Genomic DNA, 14,626 nt, shown 5'->3' on the forward strand with positions numbered 1-14,626 from the left:
ATGCATACTTCAGCTGTAACTCTTTCGAACTTGTATGATAATGACTTTACTGTCAGTGGAGATGGCTTGAATAAAATGAAAAATACTAAAGCTCCCAAGTTCAGCTGGTATTATCCTCCCATTAAACAGACTTCAAAAAAAGGAGATATGTTCAATAACATTCACTGTAGTAAGAACTGCTCTGTAATTATACAGTGAGGTATTGAAGATAAAAATGCTTTTTTTTTTTTTTTGAATTATCCACTATTTCATGTGCTAATAAATTTTTTTATGTAAGCTCTCAATGCTATTTAATTTGAAAATTAATCTGTAGTGCTTCAGGTGGCTATAAGCACAGAATTTAAGTCTAGAAAGGGCACGCCAGCCATTGTACGTTGAGATGCAGTGAGTCGTCCCACTTCATAACCTGCAATCTGGGGCAGGTTTGCGAGAGCTAGCACAGGAAATGAAAACCTTCTCCTGTTAATCAGTGCTCAGCACAAGCGACATCTGCTGCCCTTCCACTTCCTCTCTGCACTTACAAGCAAGAACTCACTCCAAGGGAGGGAAGGTTTGCACAGCCTACGGCAGGGAAACCCACTGCAAGGGAAAAACAACATACTTCTTGGTATAAAGCTGAGAACAGGCTGGTGGAGCTGAATGAAGGGCTCTATGAGATCCTGTAGTTCACAGAGAGACAACTAACCTGGACAGGATAAGGCCCTGATGAATAGCTTTCAGATGTTTTAAGTTAATAATGAGGTGGATGAAAGTCAACCACACTCTTGGCCTCATGTTTTCATTCCTGTGATGTTTTGTTGGAAAGCTACTTGAAAATCTAGTTGAATTTCACTTGGATAGTGTATTTTAAACTTTGTGGCAGGAAGTATTTTACTTAATGCTATTACAGTGCTTTACAGTTTTATATTGCATGTTTTTACATGTGAAACAATTATAAACGGCTGCAGAAATCTGAACTTAAAAACAAAGTGCCTACTGTTCAATGTACAACTTCTGGAAACCTGCCAAAACAGACAACAGTTATGCCATTTACTGGGTGCTACAACACTCATGACAAGTGACTGCTGCATAATGACATTCATGTACATAAGGCTTAATAGTTTTATTAGAATTTATCCATTTTATTTCTAGGCACAAATCCTCCAGACTCAAAGAGCATTTCCAGACGTTTACTTAGAGTCTATGAATGGTTAAAAAGCACCATTCAGCCAAAACCAACCTGCGGAATGTCATAATTCTCTCTAAACAGACTACTTTAAAGCATGATTTTCCTTGATAGCAATTCCACTTAAATCCCCACATTTTGATTAATTTTATGCTTACGGTGGCATTTTTCCACTTCTTTTTACAGAATTAGCTTTTGCATTTCAGTCTATTTAATTTAAATTTAGATAAAATTACAGAAATGGGAAATATAAAGCACTCCGAAGTTAAATTATTACTCTACAAATTCATTTTGTATGACTTCTTTGGACATAAACAAAATTAAAACTAAAAATGTCATTCAGAAGTATGCAGATTCATACTTGAATCATTTTTTCATTTCTTTTCAAATATATTCTACAGTGGTTCTATTTCCACTGGTGTAACACAGTACCTTCGAATAGCCACAGTGAGAGCTTCTGGCGAACTAGCGCAGGGACAAATGACCTCCTGTCTTAGACCTTTACTTTGGAAGACATTGAGAAATGCATCACAGGAAGAAATAGACCCTGGGGTAAAAAAAAAAAAAATCAGAGGAGAAAAATAACCTGATTTCTGAAGTGATGCTATTCAAACTTACTATTGAATAAATAGGCTTTTCAGGAGAAAAATTTTAAAAAGGATCCATGTCCACTGGGAAAGAAGTCACAGCCGCTACAACTGTATATATGTATATACAGTTGTGTGTGCGTACAGAGAATAAAGACTAATTTTTGAGTATAAAATCCTTTCACTATGCTTATGTAGAGAAGCCATTACTGCTAAATTTACAATATGAATTCCGTTACAGTTTTCTTTTTTGGGATGAGGCAAATTAAAGATTTAATTCAGAAACTCAAGCCATACTACAAATAAGTGGAACATCTATATAATGGTCTCTTGAATAATATTAAACAGTTCACGCTATATAATTGTTATGAGGTGATCCAGATGTGGTTCTCCAGAGTAATATAAGTAGTCCCCTAACATTCTCAGTTATGTCTGCATCTGAGAACTATCATTCGAAAGAAATATTCTGATCCTTTCTATAGCTTAAGGTTATTCACTTCAGTCTTTCATGTTAAACAAAACTGGATTTACTGCAACTTACATTATGTGGAATATCAAGTTTGCTTCAGGATTAGTTAAAGAAAGAATATATTTTTTAAAAATCAAAAATTAATTAGTGTTTCCATAAATATTGTATAGTTTGCAGTAGACAAACCTTATACTTTGTAAATATTTTAGCTAAAATGATTGAAGATTGAAACTTTAAATGCAAGACATAAAAACACTCCCTATTCTCTATTGGACAGCAGAAGCATAGCTTACATGGGTTTGCACCATCAGCCACTATCAGCATACGCAGTGAGGAAAGGTTGATGTCTCTCTGATCTCGATGTGCCACCAATGCCCAGTGCATGTCTCTGGATTTTACGCAGGCAACTTTTGCTGCAATAAGAATGGAAAGATTACTAATACACCATATAAAAGCTACACAGCCGTATTATCAATTCACACTTTTGCTTTTGACTATCAAACACACTTTTGTATATACTTGCTCCTTACCTTTGTATTGACAGACTTTTTGTATCCATGACAGGGGATTCACTTTCATTAAGGAGTATGGAATACTTATAACATGCATCATGTTCATGACACTCTGAAATCAAATATGATAAATGCGTTTTAGACAACAATCATTATTTATATTGCATTATGGGCAGAGGCATCTATGCAAATCACTCTATGCTTGTTTTATTGTCAATGATGGCATTTATCTTTTCCCATCTAGCTATCTACATTAAGGTGAAACAGACCCTCATTTTCAAATGCTTTGATTAAAGATTAAGGATTTACACCAATTAGATCATAACTTGGAAGCAGTACTGAAAAAAAGGGATTTTCCTCATATTTATACTTAAAGTGATTCACTCAAAAAAAAAAAAAAGGATGAACAATGTCTGCATGTTTGCTATGTAGATTAATATTATCCCTAAGCCTGCCAAACTTCACTACATATGAAGACTTTTTACTCAAAAGCACAAATAACAGCAACATATCTGTCTAAAAAAATCCATCTCTGTGAAGACTGAAAAACCACTAATGGTAGCAGGGCACACATATAAAGACAGTAGGCAGAGAAATTGGGAGTCACAGATTAAAACAGAGATCCATTTATGTAACAGAAAATAAATGGAGGAGTTTTTAGCCCTCCTCCAGGTGGGCTATTTCCAGTATTTTCAACAAAATCATGAAAAGTTTAGGAAAAGCAGCTGAGTGAAACCAATGACAGATCCAAAACCAATCTCACAGTCTGAGGCAGTCTACTGCTTTAATGATTTCTCAGTGTTACTACTAAACAAACAGATTGTAAATGAGCTGCTGCTTTACTTCTGTTACCATTCAGAAACATCTTCTGAGCACAACATGTCTCCACTCATAGCAGCTTGGGTTAAATACAGTATTTGTTTTGGAAAATCTAGGCTTAAGAAAGGTTAAGTGTGCCAGTGGATTAGTCATCTAAACACTTGTAGAACTGCAAAAGATAATTCTCCTTTCAGTCTGGCACAATTGTAGGTACAGGAAAAGTACTTACAGTCAAGTCATGAAAAAAATGAAGTTCATACCAAGATTAATAGCAAAGGAAGACACAGAAAAGATCTATTAGAGGCCTGCTTTCAACTTCAGTGATAAATATGGTTTTTTAACATGAAATACTTATAGGTGTTAAACCTAATAGACCCTTTCTGCTTCAGAAGTGTTATTACTGCCCTGTGATATCAAGAACAGTATAACACTTCACAGGGAAAGTACACCAGATCCCTGGGAATCATAGCGTCTAGGGTCTGTACAACCTGGGACCCCCAAACAGTGACCCTTCAAAATGATATCAGTTCTCTAAACGATCAGTAAACAGTAAGTATTTTGTCAGTCATTGACTGCAGCAGCACCTTTAGAAGCAATCTTTAAAAATATGTCAATTGCCTCCCATGTCAATTGAGGAAGACATTGAAACAGCAAGTAGACGATTTATGCAATTTGAAGTATCAGAAATTCTTTAATGTTAGCAAAACCAACTGTTGGTGGGAGTTTTGATAGAGAATCTAGTCGGTGTGGCAATATAGTTATGCCATTGGATCATATCCTTACAGAGGCAAGTACTAATTTAATTTCTGTTATAAAGTCTGATCTCAGAATCATGCATTAGTAAGATCAGAGTAAGATGGTAATAGTGGGGCCAGAGTACTTGACATGATGCATAAAAATACATTGGCATCTTTACCGTGCTCATTATGGGTAAGTGCACTTGCAGAAGATCATGGATTTAAGTCACATATTTTTTGCTTTCAAAGCAGAAAAATTTGTATTAGAAGAAACTGTAGGACGTCCCAGTCTGTGATAGTAATAAGCATATCAGTTCAGTTTATTTTCAAATACACAAAATAAAAAAACATACTTACTGTAAGAATCCCATGCCATAAACCAACATCTTTCTTGAAATCTAATACATTCACAATTGTTTCAGCTGTCCAACAAAAACAAAACAGAGTTTATTTTTTAGAACATGGCACTGACCCAAGGCAAACCCACTCAAAGGAAGGAAGCTTCAGTATAACATGACTGATGACCTCAAAGCTTAACTTTCATAGTAAGTCTCCACTGCAGGCTATGGACATTATTTGTACCTCTCACAAAGGTATTTTAAACGTGTGCATGTTTTCTAAAACCTATGAAAAAAACCTTGGGTTTTTAAATCTAGAAGCCTTTAACACAGATCTATGTAAAACATAAGACAGGAGACTGGTGAGAAACACATTACAATTCGCACTTGATTTTAAGGTTGAAGCAAGGGAAGTGCACTCCATACCTTCTGTGTATCCACATGCCTGGGTCAGAGCTTGGCAGTGCGTCAGCAGTGCAATCCTTGTCACAGTCACCCCAAGCACACTTCCATCTTTACATGTTTTGTACTAAAAAAATAAGCGGAGAAAGTTGATGTGCAATAGTTCCACTATTTCCATTATTTAATAGCTACGTTTAAAGTGTTTCCTATGTAGGTGAATGATGGACACATCTAATGACTCTATTTTAAGAAGGCAGCAGTACTGAGGAGTTTGGAAGTCTTTCTTTTGTTAAAAGGCACTTTTTTCAGATAGACTTTCTCTTTTTGACTGAAACTTCCCAGGCTTGATATCAGAAATCTATCTGCTGTTTGAATACAGGCATTATGGAAAAATAATTCTAACAATTCTGATCATGTTAGTGACTAAAGGACTGGTGAGATTTAGCAGAGAATAACCTAGTTCAGTCTGCAAAGTGTTCACATGTTAGGCCAACCAATAAACCTGAGCTTCTCCCTTCTGTGTCTTACAAGGCACGGGATAAGAGATGACCTCAGAATCCTTGCTGGGTGTTGTTATGTTAATCTATATGTATACAGCCTGAAAAACACAAGCCCTTAGATCAGAAGAATATGAAAGAGTCACAAGAAAGCAGCATAAAAAAGAGGTGGGAAATCATTGCTGATGATTACAGTAGTTTCTGAAACTTTATGCAAGAGTTGGCAAACTATCAGTGGTAATTAAAGTAAATTAAGCATTTATCTTTCTCCATGAGTCAAGATTGAAAATGGAGGCATCTCTGCTTCTCTGGCCCAGTGTTCTGACTGTGAAAAGACAGGAAATACCTTTGCTCCATTCACTTGAATACTAACATCACTGAATTTAAGGCATTTGAGTCAATGCAGAAATGGGAGAAAAGAATGGGGGGAAAAAAAAAAAAAAATGAAACTTAACACCATCACTAATTTTCTCTTCCTGATGCTGGTCTTTTTGGGGGAGCATGACTCACAAAGCAGTAAGTGACTGGCAAGCATTCGAACAAGAAGTTCCTTCTCTGTCAAAGGGTCTGAAAGCTGTGATATGAGAACTGAAGCTTCACTGTGAAACTTGCAGTGTATTTGTTTCAAGGCTAATGGGCAAGCCCACATTGTGAACAAGGCTGAGATAGGTCAAGGCAAGTTTAATATAATATTGTGGCAGTCACATAGGTGACATAAAAATATTAACGTTAGAAACACCTGAAGTGCAATTTAACATTTCATTAACTTTTGTGAAATCAATATCCAGCATAATTTATTAGAAAATATTACTTATTAACAAGCTAAAACAGGATGTTCTTCGCTTCTGTGACTAGTGAATGAATAATGATGTTTACCTAATCCAGAAGTGCTGTATGCAATGATTCGAGGAGAAGATGCATCTTCATTAACTCACCTCAATGTAAGCCGTGTCATTGTTTGCATCCTTGATGTGTGGGAACCAATCACGAGGTGGCTTGGAGAGGTGTTTAGACTCTGTGACAAACCACAGCAGCTTTGGCCAGCCTGAGGTACAAAGAAAAGTCAGCTTTTGTGGAGCTTCTGCTGGATAAGACAAGACAAAATTCTCCTTTGCCAGAGTTTTTTTCTCAAATGCCTGTGTCACCATTACCTAAACATTGCTTCTTTTAAACCTCAGCATAGCATGGGAAAGAGATTTTCCAGAACTGCTTTCTTAACATGGCTATTGTGGCCTTCTCAGACAATTTCTGAAGAAATGGCTGGGCAATTTAAACTGTTATTGACCCAAATAGTTTATTACTACTCTCCTGTCAGAGGTCACTGTCCCTATCACTTAGCTATAGGACTGAATCATACAACTGCTTCTCATCTATTACAGTCCTAAGTCTGTTGGTTTAATTTTCACTTGTGGCCACAGATGATCTCAGCAGCCCAGCTGAACACGTGGAGAACCAGATCAGGAGCACTCGTACTGCTGGGCAGCCATGAGGCAGGAGCAGTGATCTCTACCACCCAGACAGTGACACACAGCTAGGGCAGCCATGGCTGCTCCTGTGGCAAGTGTTTCATCACAGGCCTGATCCTCACTCGCTACAACTAAACAAGTGCAATGACTGTTATTGTAGTAAATGACCCTTGATATCCACAATAAGCAAGGGTTAGCTTACCTTTAAACTGTGGTATCTCCCCTGTGGGGCTTTTAGGCAGTCCTTTATGGCATGCGTCACTAGTCAAGGCCACAGTAACTCCACAGCTTCCAAGCAAAAAGCCAATTTGTTGACTTCCTGCATCCTAGTAGATGACAAAATAAATGCAATACACAAAACTGATTAGCAGTGACTATAGGCTGAAAACGTTATTACGTGACAATAACATAAGGGGAACTGAAGCCATCAGACAGTGCCTGCTCTCACATCTCTTCAGAAATGACAAGTAGCTTGGAGTGGCTAATATGCCAGAGGGTCGTGCCATCCACAAGGACCTCTAGAGAAATGCGCTGACAGGAATGTCACGAAGTTCAATAAAGGCAAATACAAAGTTCTGCACCTGGAGAGGGACCACCCCGTGTGCCAGCACAGGCTGGGGGCCGACTGGCTAGAAGGCAGCTTTGTAGTAAAGGACCTGGGGGTCCTGGTGGACACCAAGTTGAATGTGAGCCAGGCATGGTCCCTTGCACAAAGAAGGAAAACGGTATTCTGGGCTGCGCTAGGCAAAGTATTGCCAACAGGTTCAGGAAGGTGATCCTTCCTCCCTACTCAGTCCATCTCAATGCTGAGTCCAGTTCTGGGCTTCCAAGTACAAGACATGGAGCTAGTGCAGAGAGTCCAGCAAAGGGCCACAATGGTAATTAAGGGACTGGAGCATCTCTCCTATGAGGAAAGACTGACGGCTGGGACTGTTCAGCCTTGAGAAGAGAAGGATCAGAAGGCATCTCATCAATGTGTACAAACATCTGAAGGGAGGGTGTAAAGAAGACCAAGCTAGGCTTTTTCCAGCAGTGCCCAGTGATGGGATCAGAGGCAATGGGCATAAACTAAAACAAAGGATGTTCCCTCTGAACATCAGGAAGCACTTTTTTACTGTGAGGATGACTGGCATAGGTTGCCCAGAGAGGCTGTGGAGCCTCCATTCTTGGAGATATTCAAAAGCCACCTGGACGTAGTCCTGGGCAACCTGCTTCAGGTGGCTCTGCCTGAGCAGGGAAGCTGGACCACATGACCTTCAGAGGTCTCTGCCAACCTCAACTATTCTATGATTCTGAGGTTATAGATACTTCCACCTGGAGAAAGCTTTCAACTCTTAAGATGTTATGATGGACATACAGTGGTGACACTATCACTATTTACAGTGATCTAACCTGATTCGTCAATAAACACTTCATTAAGTAGTTAAAGACACATTTCAGAAGCACTACAGATGTCCATTAGAGAAAGTACATTACACTTTACTTTCATCAAAGGGATATAAACATCGAGGCTAAAGTCATGTAACGATTTTCAAGTCTAGGCCATAGCCGTTCTTTAAGAGATGCTGTGCTTCCACAGCATTATGTCTGCTTTATGTATAGTCTCTTGTCATGATTCTTTCATGAATTTTACATCTATCCACTATGCTCTTCACAAGAGCAAAGCCCTAGGTGCAAATGCACACAGAAATATTAACTTTTTTTTTCACAGAGTGATTCTACAGAAAATAGCCTATGGAGTCTTAAAAGATCAAATTAAAATACCTTTCAAATCAACCATAAAGCACACTTAACCATGGAAGCAACCAGAAATACAGAACAGTTGCCTTAATATATTGATTTATTCAAAGCAAAACTGTATGATGGAAAGAAAGCCCCAAAGTGTATCTGGCTGATTTTTAATGCAATTTTTATGTAGTGAAATAAAGCAATCAAAAATAGAGAAGCAATGAGATCAGAGGAAAAACAAAAGCTTACTTGTTTTCCATACCACCTCAAAATATGTATATGGCAGCAATTATCAGAACTTTGATATTGGAGCAAACCACGTGGGATCTGTCAAAATTATGCTATGTAACTCCTTCCATCCATAATTACTGCATTTGCTTTCGCCTACTATAACCAGAATGCATATAAAAACTGGAAAAATTGACAAGGTACTTTTTCAGGAAAGCTTTTTAAAATTAAGCTCATGCGTCATCTTTTCCAATTAAAAAACAGACAAGGAGAGTACCCTTTGAACAACAGAATATAATACTGGTGTGTCCATGAACAACATTTTGGGGAGCATATTGTTGACCCCAACATACCTGCACCACTGGGGCTTCCAGGACAAAAAGGGCTTTGCCAAGCGTTACTGTTCTCATTGACTCTTGTGTTAGCTGGCCCATATGTATGTATGTTGTCAAACCCCTGGCACAAGTGCTTAGCAAGATTGGATCCTGGTTCCACATTAGGATGAGACTCTTGGAGTGTGCTCAAAGGAAGGAAATGTGGGTGCCCAGACAGTGTGGGAGGGATGGTTCTCCTTGGAGGTCCCTCAGAGGGAATGGCAGGAAGATGAGGGCTCAAGTGCTCCATGAAGAACATCACTCCCTGGGCAAGACATAGACTCCAAGACCTGCTACTCTATCAAAGGGAGGTCACCAGTTTCTTAAAATATCATTACCCAAAATTTCCCACTAAATTTAATCTAAAAAATGGTTACCAATGTATGGATATATATGAACTTCTAACTACCAATTAAAAAACAATACTGCATATACATTTCATAATTGAGTGCAGCAACTGTATCAGTTGCAATTTTAAATTAAAAATAAAATGTTGAGACTTCTAGCAAACTGTTTCACCACTATACCAAGATAATGCCAATTCCAAAGCAACAAAATCCAATTTAATGCAGGACTTTACAAGCAGAAACTGACTAATAAATTCCATTAAGAAATTACGTAAACCAGTAGAAAGTGTGGACCTTGAAGCATCAGCACATCACAGCTCTGGGGGATGCATCAGTTAAGAAATGATCTGTCAAGATCTTCTCAGCAAAACCAAACAACAGGAAAAGGGAACTTGTATTAACAGTTTGGGTTTATCAGATACCACAAGAAAGAATAACTATGCTTCCACTTAGTGCCATATCAACCAGTTTAGAGCATGTCCACATAAATATTATTCATTCATTTGTAGAAGTTCACATGCAAGCAGAATCATGTATAGATTATGTAATACAATCTACTCACACGTCACAGATTCTAATAGCAGACTGATTTACGTCAGGACAAGCCCACCTCAAACAGCATTAAAATCTTTACCTCATTCTTTTCTGTATAGTTAATTCATTCACTTGAAAGGACAACATGCCTAAACAATTATGTGATGCAATGCTACTATAGGAGATGGGAAGAATTTCACCGTGCGTGGACAATAACCAGTGTTTCACGGACTTTCAAATCCAATGCTATGGCCTTGGTGTCCACACTAAGTCCTGCCTTGTAAGAAAAAAGTAAACCAAGTTGCTGAAGTAGAGGTACTGAGACAGACGGCTGTTCTCAATGGTCATAGGAACTCCAGCTGAGGATCTTACTGTGTAATCACAATGAAGCTTTCTGGCAGTCTGCTAGTCTGTGTCCATCATTCCCATTTTCTGTCTCAGTCTCACACCTCCTAACTAGTTATCACCACCTCCTGCCTACTTCTGGTGGGTTTATCCTGACTTAGAAGCAAAAAGGACTGCATAGAACAGAGACATGAAGGGGTCAACATCCCTTGTCTCATTCAGGTGCCCCGCGATACCTGCTGCCTCACAGAAGCAATTGTTTCTAACTATTCCAGTGGTGTTGAGCTGCTGGACTGACAGCCAGGAGGTGGAAAATCTGAAACTGTCACAAGCTGAGAGCCTTATACATCCCACAGACACACCACAGCTGAACCTACACAAGCATGTAAACATGATAGTCTTTGTTGTTCCTCATACCTCAGCATGACAGGTCCAGAGCAATGAGGACCTTGGGTAAAACTTTTAAGTTTGAAAAATTAAGTCTGAGTTGAAAATGCAGTCATTTGCATGAAGCAGTCAAAGCTTCCACGTGTGCCGGGAAAAAGACTACTGACTTTAAAGGAGCTGATTATTTCAGTTTTCAGAGACAAGCTATCAGCACCCCTTTTGAGTAATGTAAAATGAATGTCTGCAATGCTGAAAATTGCTTTGTAAGCAGAAAAGAAAAAGAAACCAAATCATCTGTTGCCAAAAACCCCAAAATCCCCCGCCCCCCCCCCCCCCCCCCCCCCCCCCCCTTAAATAAAATCACTCTTTTGCCTGTAAAGCGAATAAATTTTTAGCACACACTGTTTTGTCAGCAGTGTTATTTGCTATTTTGGTAATTTATGATAATCTGTTACTTCGGCAAGCCTTCACTTGCCACAAACACTTTATTTTGCTGTATTTGCTGTATTTTGTGGGGGTAGAAAAAAACCTCAGGGAGCCAGTGGAGACCAGGTGAAACAACTCAACCAACGCAGTCCCAACCGCAGACGGGGAGAGTTGCCAGCGACGCTCACTGTCAAATCCACCACAATCCACAGTTTGAAATGACACGTAATGCAGGTGGAAGGCAGAAGACAGAGCTGAGGTATCGTAGCATGAGGTCTGAGACCAATTGCTGACTTTGGAACTATCATTTTACATTTCTTGAAGGCACAGCACTTGCTGGGTTACGAAAACTAAGGTCTGCATAGCTTTAGACTATGTCTGCGCACACCTAGAGAGATCAATCCTTCAGATGAAACGAGCCAGAAATCCTCTCTGCTGTAGGTAGCCATTCAAGGTTCTCTGAAGACTTTTATTAAAGGTTCCCTAAAAGTTTACACCAGTACCCAGAGGCAAATTGCCTTCTTCCTGCTGCAGAGAGAGTGATAATTCATTGTCAGGATAAAAAAATCCCACGTGTAGTTGCATTTCAGCATGCTGTTAATATCATTTCTATAATGCTTTGTGAGAGTATCTGTGTGAAGGAAAACAATTATGATCCTTTCTCCGTGAGTGAGAGTGCATGTCCTTATCTAATAAGGGAGGAAGGCAGAGACAGTCCATGCAAAGGTTGGCCTGATAAAGGTTACTCCTGTCCACTTGCAAATCCCAGGCTGCCTTCAAACTGAGAATTATGTGGTGAAGCATCGCAGACTGAGCTAATCTTGTTTTCTGTTACAATGCTTATTTGAGCTCCATTTGCCCTCACCCTAACAAAAATTTGCTGGTAAAGAACAAATAGGGCAACCGTCAGACGTAAAGGCCCAGCATCACCAGTTCTGAACCAAAAGTGAAAAGGCATCAAGGAAGCCCTCTACTTTTAAAATACAAATATCAAAGACCTTAATAAAAATTAAACACAAAGCAGATTCAATCTTCGTAACTAGCTTTAAGATGAAGAAATCAGCTGTCTTCTCAGACAAAGCCTAACTATATGGCTGTAATTTGCATGTGAAATCTGGAACTATGAGCAGTCTTAATGTCCAAAAGTCTTAATGAAAGCAAGACAACAGTTATTTTTGGCAGAGGACATTTCATGAAATGTGATATGCTATCTAGGAAACTACCATTTCCTAAACTTGAAAACATAAAAAGAAAACATAGACATTAAAGGGTCTGAGATTCACTGTGTCCAACTGAGCAAAGACGTCTGCTCAGTGCCCAGCTGCCAAAGTGTATGAAGAGGGAAGGATGGGCATAGGGCTTACAGGGGTCCAGCGGTGTGCACCAGGAGATCATGTGGCACTGAGGGAACTTGTACTCTTTGGAGGGACTGAAAGACTATGTCACCAAAAAGAAAATACGTAACATTTTATGCATATTTTAAATCCAATAGAGAAAGAGATGCATTGTCAAAAGATGTTCAAAAGTATGTAGAGCTCCAGTGTTTCTGGCACACTAGAGCCCAATGACTAAAGCTGAGAGGAAACAAACTCCATTTTAACTCAGGTCCTGAAACACTAGGGAAGGCATCAAGGTGTATTTCCTTTGGAATACTGAAGTTCTGCCTTCAAATGGAAGACAAGTCTGTATCAATGTCACTGTCTTTAAAGAGCTGTACCTCTCTGGCTACTGTTAAAGCTTTAATAATCTAACTTCTCAGGATTTAATAAACAGTTCATGAAAAGCAGTTTTTAGCCTGTATGAAGGATCCTTTAAAAAACCCAAGTGTCCTGGAGTGGGTATCTCGCTATTTCCTATGACAATACACAGGCACATTCTTCCAATCACACTGTCAGAGCCAGCATCTGGAAGAGCACAGAAATGCCTTCTCGAAGCACACGGAGCATTAAACTTAACAGGCTAGGAAATAGTCTTTTGACTAAGAAATACATGCTTTCATGTCATACCTTGCTACAAATACTCACCACCTATGACAGAGAGGCCACAAAGATCTATGTGGGATTGCTTTGTTCATATGTTCACAGCATGTGATTGAGCACAACTATGAATGTGCTTGGAGGACAAAAATGTTATTTTAAGATTAAAACTGATTAGCTCCCCTGATTGTATCAGAGCAGAATAATAATAATTTTCACGGCGCCCAAAACATTAACCTAAAAAATCTAAAGAAAAAGAAATCAAAAACATCTTTTAAAATCTTTTCATAAGAGAAATAAGTCACTATTTGAACTAGTACCTGACATGTCAAAAATCCCGCATTATCTACTTTGGTGGCACATTCTATGGTACATAGTTTGCAATTCACATCATATTACACATACAATGGAACAATTTCTAAAACACCAACTTCAGACAAGATTAACAAAAGTGGCAGATCTGAAGGAAGAGATGCTGCATGGAACATACTGTTAGCTAATGTTTGGGAAACATAAAATATCTGGAGAGACTGACACTGTTCTGAAAGAATGCAGCCCATAATCCGAGGGATGAGGATTAATTACAAAAATTTTTGGGAGTGTTCATGATATAGGGATTTCAGAGGTATTAATGGAGGGAAAGAAGAAATAAAACATGGTGTTTGTTCTATTGTTACAATGACTGTGGAACCCCTGACTGCTGCTTCTAGAATAAAAAGTTAGGTTTGATGTAATTAATAAAAAAGCCTGGTATTTCATTGTTTAACTTTAGATCTGATTTTCCAAGTCTAGAAAGCCAAAACCATGCTGACGTGAATGACAATTTCCAGGTCTTTGCTGAACACCAGAAAGCAGTCTGGGAATAAAACTAAACTGGAGAATGCTGTGTGGTTGCCAGGTATTCAGGCAATCCATCCCAGATGCCATGTCAGACAGGTCTCTTGAAGTCCCTGGGGGAAGTACAGCTAATTCTAGGTATTCTGTCAACACAAAGGTGGGATACAGAAGGAAAGAACAAGGAGAGGTGGACCCTCAGGTAATAATGAACTGGAAAAAAACCCTGCCAACATCTTAAAAAAAACAGCATACAAAATCTATGGGCTGGTAAAGCAAAAGCCTCTGCTTCCATATGGATATAGATGTATTCAGAGTAATACATAAGCCAAAAGGCTATCTGGCTGCAAACATTACTGCTCAATTTTAAACTGCCAGGCACAAAAAATTTGCACAGAGCTGTGAAAAACTCTTCTTTATGAAAATGCAGAAGAGTATTAAAGCTGCTAATGCAG

General features: G+C 38.8%; 1 protein-coding gene across 4 annotated transcripts in view; it reads right to left on the reverse strand.

Annotated features, from left to right (window-relative positions):
• The window catches only part of DIP2C (disco interacting protein 2 homolog C), a 327,899-nt gene that overhangs the window by 77,760 nt on the left and 235,513 nt on the right, over positions 1 to 14,626 (reverse strand). For all 4 annotated transcript variants that reach the window (XM_074899949.1, XM_074899947.1, XM_074899946.1 and 1 more), the window contains 7 exons: positions 7,195 to 7,318; positions 6,462 to 6,571; positions 5,054 to 5,156; positions 4,647 to 4,711; positions 2,752 to 2,845; positions 2,515 to 2,634; positions 1,598 to 1,712 (listed from right to left, as the gene is read on the reverse strand). In XM_074899949.1, coding sequence (XP_074756050.1) covers positions 1,598 to 1,712; positions 2,515 to 2,634; positions 2,752 to 2,845; positions 4,647 to 4,711; positions 5,054 to 5,156; positions 6,462 to 6,571; positions 7,195 to 7,318 — 731 coding nt within the window. The remainder of the gene's footprint in view (positions 1 to 1,597; positions 1,713 to 2,514; positions 2,635 to 2,751; positions 2,846 to 4,646; positions 4,712 to 5,053; positions 5,157 to 6,461; positions 6,572 to 7,194; positions 7,319 to 14,626) is intronic.

Source organism: Athene noctua, chromosome 2, assembly GCF_965140245.1.
Source record: "Athene noctua chromosome 2, bAthNoc1.hap1.1, whole genome shotgun sequence".
Lineage (NCBI taxonomy): Eukaryota > Metazoa > Chordata > Aves > Strigiformes > Strigidae > Athene > Athene noctua.